The 17,726-nt window shown below is 39.1% G+C and overlaps 1 protein-coding gene across 6 annotated transcripts in view; it reads right to left on the reverse strand.

Moving 5' to 3' along the window:
- The window catches only part of LOC110832934 (fibrillin-3-like), a 113,665-nt gene extending 97,188 nt beyond the window's left edge, over positions 1-16,477 (reverse strand). The window contains exons 1-3 of one of the 6 annotated variants that reach the window (XM_087345045.1): positions 16,165-16,438; positions 15,515-15,707; positions 1,990-2,944 (exon numbers count right to left, since the gene is read on the reverse strand). In XM_087345045.1, coding sequence (XP_087201171.1) covers positions 1,990-2,183 — 194 coding nt within the window. In that variant the 5' untranslated portion in view covers positions 2,184-2,944; positions 15,515-15,707; positions 16,165-16,438. Of the gene's footprint in view, positions 1-1,989; positions 2,945-15,514; positions 15,708-15,972; positions 16,136-16,164 lie in introns of those variants that run through there. The other 5 variants (XM_087345046.1, XM_087345048.1, XM_087345049.1 and 2 more) reach the window with 5 other exon arrangements.
- Between the last annotated feature and the right edge of the window lie 1,249 nt (positions 16,478-17,726).

Below are 17,726 nucleotides of genomic sequence, written 5' to 3' on the forward strand. Positions count from 1 at the left end.
TACCACCTGCTTTAACAATTAGTAACACTTAATATTATATTTATGGACTTCCTATAATTCTCAATGAAAACAGGAATTGTTTCTGTAAACAGCATTATTAAATTGTCGATTTTCGTAATGAAAAAAGGTAGGGTTCTCTTTTAGGTACGGACTGGGTTTTAAATGTTACTTGGATGGTCTTCGTCTTCATAGGGCTAAAATTGCTACAAGCTCACACAAATCCATTACTCATTAACTTCTTTAAGAGATGTGTAGGTGTGTTATTCTTATTAACTGTTCGCTGAAAAACAATAGCTAACTTAGGAGGTTCCTTCACCATACAGGACGATTTAGTACTATAACAAAAACGTACACCAGGCACAAAAAACTCATTGGAGGGTCGCGGGTTCAGACCCCTAACGACTTCGGTTTTGTTTATCTACAGTAAGATTTCAGGTTCTCACGGCTGCGAGTATGAAGAATTCTTTCTTCTGATTTGTTGCGCTGTGTAGACTAGTAGAAGTTTATCGGCATTTCAGAAGTGCTTACAGCCTCCATAATCGAGGCAATAACACTGATAATACAGGCAGTAAGCACCGCTGAAACGTCGGTAAATTTCTACCAAACCATGCCAACCCAGTAGACAGTCAATCAGTTCCACAAGCATTTGTTAACCTTGTTATATCTTTAAAACCATGCCACAAAGAACTGCCGTCTCCAATAAGTAACAAAACGCAAAAATTAGCATAATCCTCCATTACGTACAAAAGTTCAAGTGTAACGTGTGGTTCAACAACACTAAATAATATAGACCTATTGCTGTGAAACTATTTAGGCTCTGCGTAGGAAATTAATCCACAAGGCTATAGTCCTACTGCACACTCAGAAGGTCAAGATCCAATACCATGTGCGACAAATTATCTTGAACTTCACAATATATGAGACTCGATAGACGTACGTCCAAATGCGTGTATCTTCCTGCAAGTCTCAAGGCATTACAACTCAAATGAATTTCAACAGTGATCTTCATGCATTCCACACGAATAGAACGTAACTATAAGGCAAGAGACGGAGAAAAATACAGCATCCAGCAAGGACCCAGTAGCTTGCTGCATCCATTGTCTTCGTATTAGAAAATAAACGCTTCAGAATACGTAGGTGTGGTCCTAAACCTTATGTACTCGGTTATTTGAACTATATAATACGGTTTCTAGGGGTATTCTTAGAACGAAACTAGGTCATCGAAGATTTAAATCATACTGAAAAGGAATCTGTTATGTTAAGAGCGTGTGTTGAAAACATTACGTTCTTTTCTGAATGTCTTTGGCGATTATATTCATCCGTATATATTTTTAAGTCTTACAAGTTCACAAATCTGTCCGCAGATTGGGAATACCTCGGTCTAACGGATCAAACAGATGTTTTCCCCCTATTTAACTGAAGACAAAATAAGATCAATCCGTTGAAACATAGTGAATTTTGAAGTTTTTTTTTAAATTTTTGAAAGACCTTTTAAAACAGAATATGTATACGTCCAAAAGAAAGAAAGTAAGAAGCATATCAATTTCATCGCTCGAAGTCAAAACGAACAATAGTTTCAGGACAAGACACACAATTCAGTCATATCAGCTAAACTGTCTTGAAAGTCGCCATTTATCACACCACAGACAAAAATAAGTTACTTATTCACTTACGCAAAACGACCAGGGACTGAAATCTGCAAAACAATTCTGTAAAGTAAATTTTTTGTTTTGTTTAAAACTGCCCATTTCTTCAAGTCCACTTTATCCAACCGCGTTTATGCTGTGTTACCCTCATTCTTACAAATAAATACGTAAAAAAGGAGGGTCATAAACCTCAGATTCATACATGGAATCGAAGCTACTACAAGTTACTACTAATCTCGTAATTTTTCATCTAAATTTTTTGTTTCCTCCTGTTCGTTTCTTCTCATACCTTCTTCAGGACGTGGTTATTAGGGAAGTGAGTAAAGTGATCGAACTGACTTACCCCCCTGCGGGTGCTGGCTGCAGAGCATTGTCGACGTCTAAGCCCTGTCCAGGGTACTGTATGGCTCGCGTGGGGGCGAAGGCCAAGAACAGCAAGAACCACACCATCGTAGTGTCGGCGCTGGGCAGATCCAGGGTAGCCCAGACCTTCTTCCTAATTGCGACTGGCGCAGTGATCAAAGAAGGCAGACGCATGCCGAACCACAGTAGTCAACAGCGTTCAAGCACGTGTACGAGGAATTACGTCACGCAACAAAGTCATCCGATGGATAAATCGGAACATCCACAGTTCTCTCACTCAAGAATAAAACTGACTATCAGGTCCGTGTAAATACTTGCAACAACAAAACTTAATTTGTCTCTAATCAATTGCACTGACGTTGGTTAGTACTCAGCATAAAACGTCCTCTTATCGTGCATAAACAGGTATAACTCAGTTCCTTCCATATATAAAAAAAACACAAAAACAAGTCGATTTTCGCCAGACCAAGAAACGAAATCTTCAATATCGTAAAATTAAAAACCCGAATTTTTGCAGTGATTCAAATGCACTGTATTCCAGATGAAGATTATGTCACGAAAATGTCGGATGTAACATGATCAAATCAAAGCGATTGATTGATTGGTGATGTTGAAATTATCACTTCCTGATATCGGTCTGCTACCAATTCAGCATTCAAAATAAAACGAAAGTTCCTTCGAATTCATTTGACGAAGTCTCGCGCATCGATCTCTGCAAGATCTTTCAGGGCGAAACGTGGACGCCGATCTCCGATTGGCTGGTTCCTCGCGCCCGACACCCGTTCTCTGCAGTGTCCTTTGCTGCCTCTGTCGACGGCTGGCTGAGACTGATCCCTTCGCTGGAGCTGCAGCATCAGTGGTCTCGCCACTTCCCTCTCCCGTGGAGAACACTTCCTCCATCTCATCCTCTCGCTCCGCACCACGGCAGGCATCGTCTTAAGGCAAAAGAGACCGTTTTTACTTACATCGCATCACATGTTAAACTTCAACAGAATCCCGTGTCCACCACCAATATGTTAATGGTACAAAAACATTACGTCACTTTAACAAAGTTTCGTTGAAGAAAACTCCTGTTCTGTAAAAAAAACATTAGATATATAAATTTTATACATTTCTTTCTGTAAAATTACGACAAAATTAGGACACAAATCTTGAAACAGTGCACTACATAATAATTAATCCTTGGTTTTAATACTCAGTTTTCAGTGTCTGAATGTCTCATTCGGTCTTGGAAGGAATCTGAGAACAGAGAAGGTAACTAATTTGCTGCCCATGTAAACTCCATGTTACGTCACTTCGTGAGTGTTGTATCATCAACGTCCTTATATTGCCAAAATGTACAGACTATCCCAAAAATATGTATACACAGCAGCAACTTTGGTGGCAGCTTGTCAGTCAGTTGTTCATCGCTGTCAAATGCGCCACAAAGCTACCGGTGGTCATTTTCAACACCTACACTAGATTCGTTAATTTACTAAGTGCCAATGCTGACTTAAATAATGGTTTCCTTTATTAAAATGTCTTTATTCCATTAATTGAATGTGTGTTTTCATCATTTGGGACACCCTGCATAACGCCACGCTAAATATCTGCTAGTCAGGTAAAAGCCATTACATAAGCCTGATATGTTGACTAACTGCTTTATGTCCGATACAGGCTCTGTCCCCATCAGAAAGAAGTACAGCGAAATATAACTGACGACAAGACGTTTCGGGCAAGTTACAAGGGAAAACTACAATTTTCTTGAAGATGGCTGTCGTATGGGTTGTTGTTCCGTGCAGGCTGGTAGAAGTTTACCGATATTTCAGAGGTCCTTGCTGCCTCCATCATCAGGGAGATGAAATGTTACTCATCTACCAGACATCATACTTACCGCCGTGAGAACCTAAAATCCTACTTAGAATCTTTGTAGTTTGCACTCTTCACCAGATATTAAGTAATAAAATCAAGGCAGATAAGATAAGCGGGTCATGTAGTGTATGGGAGTGGATGAAAAATGTGTACAAAATTTTAGTTAGAAAGTCGGAAGTGAACAGAGCACACAGAAGATCTATGTGTAAATGGAAGGATAATATTAAAATACATATTAGAAAAATAGGGTTTAAAGTGTGTGGATTGTATTCATCTAGCTCAGAACAGGGGTCGATAGTGGCGGGCTCTTGTAAGCACGGTGATGAACCTTGGGGTTCCATAAAAGGCGGGTAATTTCTTGACCAGATTACAGTAATATTTACCTTCCAAATATCTTTTCTCCATGGAGTTATTTTATCCTGGTATAATTATCACAACTTACAGTAATTATACTTCGAGTCAAGTTCACAAGAGCACGTATCAAACGTACTTTTATTGTATTCCTGCGTTGTGTATTGTGAAGTAGCATTCTGAAGCAAAGAAATTATCCATGATGTTGGTTTTTGAGGCCATTACCCCGGACCGCACGTATCACACCACTACACGCGTCTTTAAATTACATTACATTACATAATTACATCACAAAGGCCCCGATTAGGTCCTTAAATACCATGGCTTACTTGCCACTTTTTTATCTTTAGTGCGTATCATTGCTCAGGGTATTGGTCCTGGCGCCCATATTAGGTATCAGGCACCAAAAACAGTCCGGGTATAAAGGAACTCTCAGTAGAATACTGGATACAGATTTTCGGCCATCATCTGTTCGTTCCATTTGCGCGTCAAGATATGGGAATCTGATGTAATGAATATACAACTTGGTTAGTCTAAATCATTCTGCTTTGAGAAACAAACCCACGCTACGAATTGATCGGAAACGCTTTCAACAGTGGGCCCACATACCATCTCCAGCAGCAGTGATTAACATCTCTAACACCCAATCTCTCTCTACAAATTCGAGCATCTAATTCTGCGCTCAGTTACATATATCAGTCCGTAGCACAATCGGCGTGTCCCGAATTTCGTCCAAAGCCGATTATTTTAACTGAGATTCTCCGCAGTTTTCATGTATCATTTTAAAAAATGGAACTGTCTCCACAAATAGGTTTTCACGTCGGTAAGTCCGAATATAGCTATCTTCTGGGATGTAGCACCGTGAAGTTTACGAACGTTTCAGAGGTACTTGCTGCCTCCATCACCAGGGCTCATCGCCCTGATTATGGAGGCAGCAAGGCCCATGACACAATCATCTTCAGAGGATAATTGTATTTCCCTAAATTCTCAGGGATATATATACATATATGGACCCCAGAGCCGGTCTGGATGCACAGCCTAGAGGGATCAAACCCCGGTCGTCCAGTTCATAGTAAGTCACAACATTGACTGAGCTACCCCAAGATAGATACACCTCTGGAAAATGTTTAAAATAAATGCTGTATCTCGTAATCTGTATTTCATGTTACGTATGATGAGCCCGTTTTGAATAAAGAATCATATAGTTCAAATACAGCAGAGGTGATAATGAGACCAATATGGAAGAAATTCAATTCACTCGTCAAATATGAATGTTGAAAGAAAAATCAAACTGGAAAGAAAATGTAAGGATTAATATAAGAACTGGGTACTTGAGATAAATGTTTATATATTTATGAACTTATAAAACCGAAAAGAGATAACGTGCATTTACACTGAGAACATGTGTTTGGAACTGCATGGGACATTCTGTTCTTTACAAGTTGCAGGCAGACAGTCTACATTCAGGAGCAATTCAGTTCTTGACATGACATCAGATGATGATCTCATTTTAGTGTGTTCTGGTATTACAATTTCTTTGATTAATTGAACTGATACAAAGCTTGACAACTCCATAGTTTCACTACCATAAACCGCAACAGACACGCATGCTAAAAAAATGCGCTGAAAAGACTATACGCACATGCGCACGATCCAGAACACAAAATGTCATCGTCCGACGGGCGATAACAGAAAATTTGCCTTACGCATATTGGCAATGCGTTAATTAATTTAAATGTAAAACAAATTAAATAGCGAAACCTTGTTACAGACAATTCAGAACATATTACTGAATACATTTTCTATACAAAAATACCCCATTTGAAATGTACGTATGTAATCTAGGTACAAAAATGCGAGTAAGATAAACTATGGGAGTAGGGAAACATCCATTACAGAAAATAAATTATTATGATGTGGTCCTACGAATGATAAATGACGTAGTAGCAAGAGGGGAAGGGAAGATGAAGGTGGCAAAGGGGGAGGAAGACGGCAAAGACTATCTCAGTACGTACAGTATTTATTTTATATTATTTATTTAGTGTTCTGTCTGACGACAGGTCCATATGAACAGGATCCTTCCATCCTTTTCTCGGACTGGGACCTGTTCATATACGTTCTTGGAAGATGATCCAGAAGTGGTTTGCCATTGCCTTCTTCTGTGTGTGAATGGAGTAATTGTTGGGATGCCACGGAGAAACCGGGGAAGCCCCCGGAGGAAAACTCCGTGTTGCCTAGACCACGGCCTTGCCCAACACAAGTTATAAATTCGAGCACGGCCGGGAATCGAACCCGAGACCCCAGGATTACAAGGCCAGCGTTCTAACCGCTAGACCACCGTGGCATGTCCAAGTGAAAAAATTGTTTCCCCTTTTAATTTCGACAGAATCGATGGCATTTTCATACATTGTATTTTGTGAACCAAAGGAACTATAAATCACTGCAATGCAGGCACACGCCTTAACCCGCACATAATAATGTCACATCCGATAATACAAAGAAAGGATGGGTTATCTCTCCGTACGTGCTATCGCTTCGGGGCCATCGAAGTTCACTTGTCTACAAGGTGGAGTTTCCGCAGAGCGCCATCGGCACTCCTTGATCAGTCGGGATATAACACCACTGCGGACCGCCTGAAGAGAGAGACCATTTCATTAGAAAGCGAGTTGACCACGCCCCAGGGATTCTGGCTGTGTTACTACGCGTCGAGAGACGCACACCATATCGACCCCACACAGAAACGTCTGGCACTGGGAATTAAGTATCAAGTGTTCCCTAAGCAATGAAATTACATCACCAGGCACACATCGTCTGCGTATCTCCTGCCTTTTTCAGGAGAATTTATTCGATTGTAATTAATCTTAAAATATACCACTGGTGATTTCTTTACTCACTCCTGTCTTTGGAAATACACGTGTCGCGTGAAACTAAATCTGGTATGTCGCGTTTGATTTCCGTTCGGGGCACTGATGTATGCATGCATTTTATGTTTCAATATGTTCTACTTGAAAGTTACCGTTCTCACATCTAGGAAGTACAAGAATATCTAATATTAAATTTAATAAAAATCTTTCATTATCGTTAATTAAAGGCAGAACACAGAGATAAAGAAAAGAATAGTTTCATTTTGTCCTTATTAAATGATTCCAAAAAATAAGTTCATCTCTATAGTTGTCATCCACCCTATAAAAAGTACTCTCGCCTATATAATTGCATTACATCATATACGGTCCTATAATACTGATACTGTGTGGGATAAAATGTTTATTTTATTGTATAAAACAATCTTGATACACCATTTCAATATTTTTAATGGAGTACAAAGTTTAACTTTCACGACGGGCCTTTGTGTTGCATCAAAAAATGATGGTTTTATTTTGCTGAATTCCAAAACTATATATAATTTTCCCATATCTGGAATTACGCAAGCAGATCCAAAATGTTATTTCGTCACTTAAGAGGTATGCTTATGTCAGTGTCATAATATCTGCTCTGGGACAAATTCAGTCGGAAATATCTGAGTGACTATGATTTGCTTTTTCGTCGTGACTGAATTGATAAAATAAATGTTCTCATATCTCTTGTGCTTAAATCAGTCACAAGTAGTTTACGTGCCCTTTCTCCTGTCAGTAGCCCAGCCTACATAGCGTTGAGTGACTGAATGATTAATAAATAATGAATAGGAAAGGATATGGAAGGAAGCGGTCTTGGCCTAATTTACTGTACTATACCAAAAATTACTAAAGACCTCAGTCAAGAATACAAAGCACGAATGCTAACCACTGGGTTGTATGTCCTTTTACACTTACAGCACAAGGTCAACATTAACTCTGTCCATATAATAATTCAGAGTGAGCCAATGACCGACGTATCAACAGAGTACCCCGTAAGTCTAGAACCATAGGAAACGCACGCCTTCTCTTTTTAGCATCTGTGAATGGTGGCACTAAGTAAGGACGAACTCTCACGTGGTGAACATACAGAGTATACTTATACACTTGTCGCAAGATATCTCCGAGCTCTGTTAGACGTTGAAGATACACGCGTTGACGGCTAATCGACAGAGGTGTGGGGAACCAGGGTAACCGATGGCGCATAAGACATCTTGCTTCCCTCCCCACTAGTTTCCCTTCAACTCGTACTGTAAAGCAGCTCAGAGTCGCAGATGTTTCGCGTCGAGCATAACAGTCGTGTCGAAACTTCAATATTGTCTGTGGTTCCAGACTTATGGGGCAATCTGTATGTTCCCGACAACAAAAAACCTCAACCACATGTTTTTGTCCTATACTGACCACCAAGTTGCTACTCTGCACTGTATAACAGACAAGCAGTTCGCAGTACAGACCCATTTGGGGATACAATTACGAGAGTGTCATGCAGTGTCCGTTTCAATCAAGTTTCCGACATGTAAGGCAACACGAGGTGAAAGATACATGCGCGATACGAATTTCACGATGGCAATGATCCTTATTTATGATACCAAATCTCTTCAAGAAACTTCAAACGGAAAAAAAAAATCCAGGTGGCTGTCTTCTGGGTTGTTGAGCCGTGTAGTCTGGTGCAGGAACCCAGAAGATGCCATCTCCATACGCACGGCCGTAAGAACCTGAAATCTCGAAGGAAGATGTTCCGATCGACCTTCAGGTACGCAGAATGTCGCATCCTTCTTGAGCAGCATTAAAGCATTCGTTATCACTAGGGTTCGGATGTTCATGACATGTCATATTTTTATTGGGGCATCTATTTTCATTCTAAACTGAAATTAAACACTAATTGAGTGATTCTAATCACAATTAGACTGTATTTATTTTGCAAATAAATGCATATTTAGGTCATTTTTATGTTTTTGGTCATATTTGTAGTTAAATGCATATTTTGGTTATATTTTGAGGATAAAATTCTTACTAATAACTACATTTCTCAGGCATTTACAGCGAATCCTTCAGTTAGTTAAGATGCCGAAAGTGAAGTGTTCTGAAAGTGCGAAGTTAAGAGGTTTCGTTAAAGATTTTGGCGAGGAATATTTTAGTGTGTGTATGTTTAAAATAATCATTTCGATACGTAAAAGTGGTGTTTTGTATTTTGTCCATCGTCTGTATTTGAAAAAAAAATTACAACTTTATGGGCTCGGATGACCGGGGTTCAATTCCCGACAGGGACGGATTTTTGTTTTCCTCACAACATCCAGACCAGCTGTGAGGTCCACCCAGCCTCTCATCAGGAATAAAGCTGCCGGCATGTAAAGCCCATCTACTACCGATGTTAACAATGACCTACAATGGGCTTCAAGTGTTCCTGCACCAGAGAAGACTTCAGCTTCACACTTCTTTTACACAGTGTTCAGCCGAACGCTCATTATGCACATAAGACGTTCTTTCCTTGACTTGCTATCCACACGCACATACGCGTGTATGATATAAAACTGTTTATGATCATTATATAATAGGCATGATTAACTTATCACTTAAAATGCACGACCTTCCGCTCTGTCGACGTCTAGAACCCGAACTTCGTTTCTATGGTATTTAACGACGCTGTGCCAAATGCAGAAACGTACTGCACAGTCGAATGGGATATGGTAGGGTAATTTTGAATGATTAAGTTGTAGGAAGTGGTAAATGTTTCTTTCACTAATTCGCGTCTCCTCTAGTGCTCCTCTCCTTTTATACCAATTCCCCCCCACTCTGGAAACACCCCCCCCCCCTCGTCGTTATGTTCACATGGCAACATCGCCTTAACATTTTACTAATGACAGAGTAAACAGTGTAGCGTCTTAACGGATCGTTTTACGTAAAGTAATACCAACAATTGGGAATGGAACAAAATTTACCTTTTATCCATATTTTGCCAAATAACAAAGTTCTCCTATGGTCCCAGAATTAAGCGGCACTCCGGATGATTTTATCAACTGTTTCCTTGAAATCCAAAACGTTACTTTGAAAAACTAACATAACTGCAAGTTTGTGGAAGTCGAACGTCAATAAAAGTTCATCCTGACAGAAATGTGAGCCCATGTGATGGATTGAAGCCACATGGCACCAAATTTCACGAATGAACTTAGATTTCCAGCAAAGACTTTTGGGTAGGTTTTTTCACAACATGGAGTTTATTCCCACAATCATGAAATACAATTCTAAAAACCCCTAACAAAAATAACTCTTCCTAAGGACATAAGTGTTTTTGTCTTTATGTGCTGCTATTTATGAGTCCTTATATACATTTTGTCATCCTCATTATTTCCATGAAAGTGCACATACATAGTTGTTTCCACAAATTCCTTCACAAGACTAGCTAATTTCCTATTCTTACATTCATGTATTAAAATTTAAAAATATGAGTTGGTAACCAAAATCCGCCTTCGTAGGGGAGGAATCATGTCCTTTCTCCTGCCTGTACTTGCATTTTATCATCACGAGAAAATTACAGAACTACCTCTGTGAAAATTTAATTCGACGAAAATCGTGGGTAATTTTCGACAAATAAAATGTCTGGAACAGCGCCGATTTGAAAATTTCCAAATACTTTAGACTGATACAGTTTAAGCATTATAAATTTTGTGAATGCCCACATTAGATCTACATTTTTATTCTAACCTGCAGGGGTAAGAGTATACTAATTTATTCTTCTAAGTAACCCTATGTAATTTTAACACGAGGTTCAACGTCTATCATATATAAATGACATCCTCTGGGCCCGGACCCAATAGAAAAGATGTCGTCCTTTCGTAAATGACGGCGAAAGACGATCCACGTATGCAACTTCTGAAATAATTTTAAAATCTGACGACGGATAAAATTCAAAATAAATAAACTGGTATTGCCGATATGTTTTATAACGGCATTTTCCAATAATTTCTACCGCAGTCAGGACCGACAGATAAATATTTCTTGAAGGTAACTATCTTCGGGGGTGTTACATCGTGTAGTTCGGTAGATATTTATTGACATTTTAGAATCCATCATCAGGGTAAATTTCAACCAGACTACAAGGCGTGATACACCAGAACAGTCATCTACATACTTGCCTCCGTCAGAACCTGAAATCTCGCCAAATACTTCTTCCAAATAGACTTCTTTGAAGTCGTCTGTTACAACTAGAATGAAAATCCCTTGTACAGCGCAGAACCTTGGACCATGTTCCTCTGTGAAAACTATTTATTACTTGTTTGTTTTAAAGCGTCGTAGGATACTATGTTTCCTTAAATCTCAATGAATTATTACATCACACATTGCTTGGCACCGATTCGTGTCTTAAGCACACATAAGAATAGAGATAAGATTTCTCGTTTATTTCTTATGCATATGGTGATCTTAAACTATTATATACATATATAATTTAAACGATTATATACAACACAGAGTAAACGCCAGCTTGGTTACAATGTAAATAAGTACAGCGAAATCGTGTACACGCGATAATATTAAATCAGTACAATATTTCAGGTGAACATATGTATTATGTTAAATACCGGACATCTCGCCTGGAACTAGGTTTCTGTATGGTTAGATGCAAATTAAAATGGTTTTAAAATAAGTAGTTTCGCAACTGCTGCTTCGCTCGTTTGAATTTCCACTTTTTTATTGGCAACTATCGCACCGTATTCGTCAACGAGAGATTTCTGGTTCTCACTTCGGCGACAAAGATGGTTCTCCTCTGGGATGATGCGCCGTTTTGCAAGAGAGAAGTTTACCGACGTTTCATAGCTACTTGTTGCTTCCATCGATGGAGGCGTCAAGCTCCTCTGAAACGTCGGTAAATTTACACCTGACTACACGATCCAACATTCCGGAAGACTGCATTCTTCGGTTTTTTCAACACCCAGTTGAAATCTTTCCTGTTACACTGAAGTTTAAAAGTTGCTCTAACCTAAAACATTTTTCTGACCTTAAAAGCCCGACCTTTGTAGATCTGGCTGGGGAAAAAATGATACCGGATGACTTTAATACACTACGTACCGACATATCTCAGAGAGGTGTCAGGCTACAACGGATCGTCAAATGTGGAGTTTCTTACTGGGCGAGATCTTAGACAGTATCTTTTCCAAGTAGTTATTCATTAATCATCCCGTCATTCAATGCAATAGTCTCAGCTATTGACAGCGTCGTTAAAAAGACAAACAAAAGAAGTACGTAGCCATATTTGCAACCCCCTAATTTCAGTCCATCACACGTACGTTAATTATCCCCTATTAATCGACAGCAAGCAACATCACTAAATAACTTACAGATTAATAAATAAATAGTTCATTGACTAAACGCAAAACTATTATTTATTTTTTTGTTTCTGTACTACACCGAAGTTCATCAATATACTTCAAAGACTTTTTTCGGAAAAAATGATATACGTATCTGAAAGTCCTAACAAATTTATATATTGCGAGAAAAAACCCACAAAGTCGAAACCCTCTTGAGACTTACATAATGACGGGGAAAATGTACACACGCACGCACACACACAAATGGTACTTACGCACAGTACAATTTTTACGACAGTGCCTAACAGATGCAGTTTATAACGCGTCGGTAAATAAATTACTAAATACAATTCTGCTACGTATGTATTCAGACTCGTTGAAGAAATAAACTACGACTTTGTGACACAAAAACTTAATCTTGTTTCTACAGCATTTTTCATTTCGTGAGGACGCTCTCAACGTACTGTAATCCCCGATCCCCTTATTGGTCATGACTCCCTTAAGTTACTTCGTAATTTTCCCTCATAGTTCGTTACGACGCGGACCAACAACCCAGAAGGCAGAAATCGTCATACTCGTCGCCATGAGAACTTGAAACCTCACCCAGGACTTTTTCTGTTCATCAAGAGGGTCACAATGGCAGTGGGGATAAAACAGACACAATTTGAAGCACATCGTAAGAAAACACGAAACATTACCTCCACGCCTTCACGGCATGGTGCCAAGTGTTTGAATAACCTCTACTTTCCACGGCTGATAACACATTCTTTGAAATTAGGAAACTTTAAGCTTTTGCCTACATCCACACAGTGTGGCTCTAAGGACGGATATAGCTTCGTCCCTTTCTCTGGCCGTTTCATGTAAATCGTCGAAATGAAGGCGTTTGCAAACTAGACGTGACGTAGTCATTTTATCTCCACATAAATTTCGTACTTTGTTTGTTTTTCACACGCCTTTTATGGCCCCTACTAAATGCGGAGACATTATAATGAACTCTGACGTAAAAAGTACCTTGTTCCCATGAGTCTGTGCCCCAGTCAGCAAATTCTTCGTGCCTTTGTTCGAGATAAGGCTATAATATACGGCTGGTTGGGGAAATTACAGCAGCGCTTTCTGGAGGTGGAAGGCAGGTTCATGACATAACAAAGCAAGCCGTTATACTGATTCTATTAACATTTCCGTCTACAGTTAAATGTATTGCCAGTTAATCTGTTCGTCTGTATGAGGCAAGAAACCGAATGCAAGAACCGAATATTCTGTTAGAACATAGCGCGTTTCATCTACATTTCTGGCAGAATGTAATGATGTATTTATGTATTCATGCGTTGGCCGACTCCTAACACAGCATTTCCTGCAGCAGGAACACTTAACATTTTTGTCGATACACCACGACATACTAATATACGAGGGTGTGGTAATTAAATGAAAACCTAGTTGGTTAACACCCTGGAGACCAGTATTTGTGCAACCATATATTGACAAGATGATTAAATGGATTAACACTGCCAGGATTTACTAGCAATTTGCAGACCATAGCCTAATAAAACTACCTCTAATGCTGCTAATTTTATTCGTTCATTTACATCTAGCTTTATAAAATACAGAGAGCTGGGGTAGCTCCATCAGTATGGTGACTGACTACAGACTGGTCAAACGGGGTTTAATCTCTGACAGGGGCAAAGTGTTCTTCTTCTAGCCCCTGTGTCCAGACCCACCGCTTCTTATCCAGTGGGTACTGTGGTCTTTTCCCCAGGGTTAAAGTCTGACCAGGGCATGACGAAGACTATTCACCCCACCATCTAGGGCCAAGGTTAACAATGTAAATCCCTCCCCTCAAGTGCCTATATGGTGTGTAACAGGACAGACATCTTTTACTTTTTTATATAATATTTGCCAATATGCCTAAGGCATCTTTCTCTTCTAAGCTACCTCTTCATTAATACCAAGTGATTTCTACTTAAGAAAGATGTTTCCTCTCAAAACTTCTTTCCCTCTACACTATGGGCATGTATTTTTATAAAATTCTTCCAAGTATCAGCCCTGAACAGTGCTAACCCGATTTTTGTACATCGTGTCATATATCAGTCATCATATAACAGTTTGAAACAAACACCAAGTCTGAATATCAAATACTTCTTCAAAAAACAAATTTATTATTTTCAAAGTATTGTAAAATATAAATCTATATCGCAGAAACTTTGCATTCTGGGGTAAAAGTGGGATAAGGTTTTCCAGACCCAGTATTCGTGCTGTAATTTTCTCGAACGACATACAGTTATAAAAAAAGGTAAAAGTAAAGCCGTTCCGCTACACGCCATGTAGGTCATTTGTGGGGAGTGGAGGTATAACTCCTACTCATTAATGACCTCAGCCCTAGATGGGGGTGAGAGGTTGGCATCACGCCCCAGCTTTACCCCCGGTACCCATTGTAGAGGAGGCTGGGTGGGCCCCGGAGCCAGTCAGGACACAGAGGCTAGAGGAAAAATCCTCTGCCTCCATCAGGGACCGAACCCCATTTGTCCAGCCCATAGCTAGTCACTTTACTGACTGGGCTATCCTGGAAAATGGCATACACTTATTTTAGAGTGAATGCAAATTTTCATTTTCACAGTGACAAGTGAGAAGCTGTGAAAACAACAATGTACTTCCAGTAGTAAATCTGACAATGATAAGCAGAGTACATGTGCTCTCTAACCTCACTTCTTCCTGCTCAGAAAGATGAGAATTCCACTAACACACTGAGACTTAACTGTGTGATATAAATCATGGCCTTGCTGCCTGCAGTGCACAAAAAAGTGGGAAAGCTACAAAGTTGCAGAGTCTGATACCACAGAACTTTCATGAAGAAAAAATGTATCCCTCCAAATAACCAGAAATTTTCCATTCCACTAAACCATGGGTGAATACAACACAAACAGCAAAGATTGTTATCAACACAGCAACATCAATAAATCAAAATTAAACCATATCCGATTGAAAGACGCAACAGAAAATAAAACATATTCACTCAGGAAGAAAGAAACAGTTCTTCCTTATTATAATAAATATTTCAGCAGAATTAAATGGATTAAACAAGTCTGAATATTATCATAAAATTTAGGATACTCACATGTCAAATGTTAGTTGCAGTATTTAAGATGTCCTATTGTTTCCTCATTCATAGTTTGTTTGCTTAGATATCTTAAAGACTCCATGTTTGAAGCTGCTTCTGGTATTGTAGAACTGTGAACAATCCTGGTCTCACTTTCACACATTTCACATCAATGAGTGGGGGTTCATCTGTCACTTGTAGTTGGTCGATACTGTCAAAAGATAATCAATGAGAATGACTTGAATTCATTCTCAATACATTTTCTTTAAGCAGGAATGAATAAATGTTGTCCAATAAACAATAACATAATAACATGCACCTCTATCACAAAGTACTTAATAGAAATAAGTGAAAGGCAAGATTTTTATTGTACACTACCAACATGGATATTATGGAAACTTCACTTTTAGAAGATACTATATAATGAAAGGGCTGATGGAAGTTTTTTGTCACTGCAGTTCTGAAACTATTCCTACCTTACTGAGTCCTCAGAACAGACTGAAACGTACTACTTGTGTTTCATTACGCATTGTGTATTGGTATACAAATTAATCAACAGGATCCTTGTACACGTGCAAGTAAATTGCTGTTCTTTCACACCTCAATTTATGCAAAAGCATTCCAAATACAAGGTCAAGAAAAAATATTTAATTTTGGTTTACACAAACCTGCACGTTTCTAACAATATTTTCATTTCGGCCTCAGTAAAATAAACGTTCATTAATTTCATTATGTTATTATCTGTCTCATCAAGTTTACTTTTAATTAAACCCGTGCTCTTACAAGTGCTTATTGCGGTTGAAAAAGCGGAGAAATAATCCCAGACATATTTTTTCTGAAATCCACGACCAACGCTCCTTTGACATACCGCTTCCATTATCTCACGAAGTCGGTATAATCACAGATAATACCAACAACAGAAAATACCGACATCCAATGTTAAAAGTTGGTAATGAATTTGGCCTATGACGTCTACCAACTGTTGTATTGAGCAAAGCGTGCGCAGATGCTATTTATTACCCCGCCCCTCCCCTTTGCCGGACAACACTAATATCATAACCAATACATCCCTTCCAACACATCACAAAAATATAACAATATGTGTTGTTTGCGGTGGACTGAAATTTTAAATGAAGAATGCGTATCTAAAAATTTATCTAAGGGGAAATCTCTGTACTCTTGCAACGTAACATCACTCTGGTGTGGTTCATATTCAATCACTGTGATGCAGGATATTCTTTGAAAAGTCGATTGGTACTCGACTTATTGAAGAACAGCCGACTTTCTTAAGGAACCCTAAGATCATCACCGGATTCACAAAAGCCCGCAACAGGACTCTAGCTGCATCCAGTTCGCTGCATCGGCTCCTATCTCCCCAAGGTCCATCTAAACGTTACCCTCTCACCTACGCCTAGGTCTTCCCAGTGGTCTCCCTTAAGGCTTAGCAACCAATACCCTGTAAACACACGTCCCGCCCACCTTATCCTCGATTTAATCACCCTAACAAAATCAGGTTAGGAGTACAGGCCATGAAGCTCATCATTATTCAATTTTTTCCATGATGCGTCTGCCTCCCTATTTAGTCCAAATATCCTCCTCAACACTGTTGTCAAAGTCCCTCAATCTGTGTTCTTCCCTTAAAATGAGAGACCAAGTTTCACACCCATACACAACAAATGGCAAAACTACACTTTTGTGCATTTTAATCTTTAGTCCTTGTATGAGATGGGAAGAGAAAATATTTTAGACTGAATTTAATCAGTTCTTGATTTCATCATGAATGTCAATCTGACTTGTTAGTGCCATTCACAATTTCTTGAATTTTGTCACATTTTCAAATGGTTCATCAGCTATCCTTACATTCTGGTTCTGTCTTGCATTCTGATGCTGAGACATGAACATATACTTTGTCTTTTCTTCGTTAATTTTTAGACCGACATCCCTACTAGCCTTTAGGCAAAATTCAGCAGCCATGTTTCTCACCCATGTCTCTACTGATTCTCTATTAGATGGCTCTAGGAAAGAAATTAGGATTGAGTATAAATTGTGCAGAGGCAGTGGGCTTGTCACTACTCACATGCACTATACAAGACTAATAAGAAAAAGTTACCTTGAGCAACTGCCCCAAAACAGGTCAATAGGCCCAGTCCTTGTAGTAGTTGACGAAGTGATAGTTGAAATGAATTTATCTGAGTCCTATGCAACAGCTACTCAAGGAAATATTTTCAAA

This window comes from Zootermopsis nevadensis, unplaced genomic scaffold (assembly GCF_977971745.1).
Source record: "Zootermopsis nevadensis isolate Lab colony 2312 unplaced genomic scaffold, Znev_1.0 Znev_ptg000008l, whole genome shotgun sequence".
NCBI classification, from domain to species: domain Eukaryota; kingdom Metazoa; phylum Arthropoda; class Insecta; order Blattodea; family Termopsidae; genus Zootermopsis; species Zootermopsis nevadensis.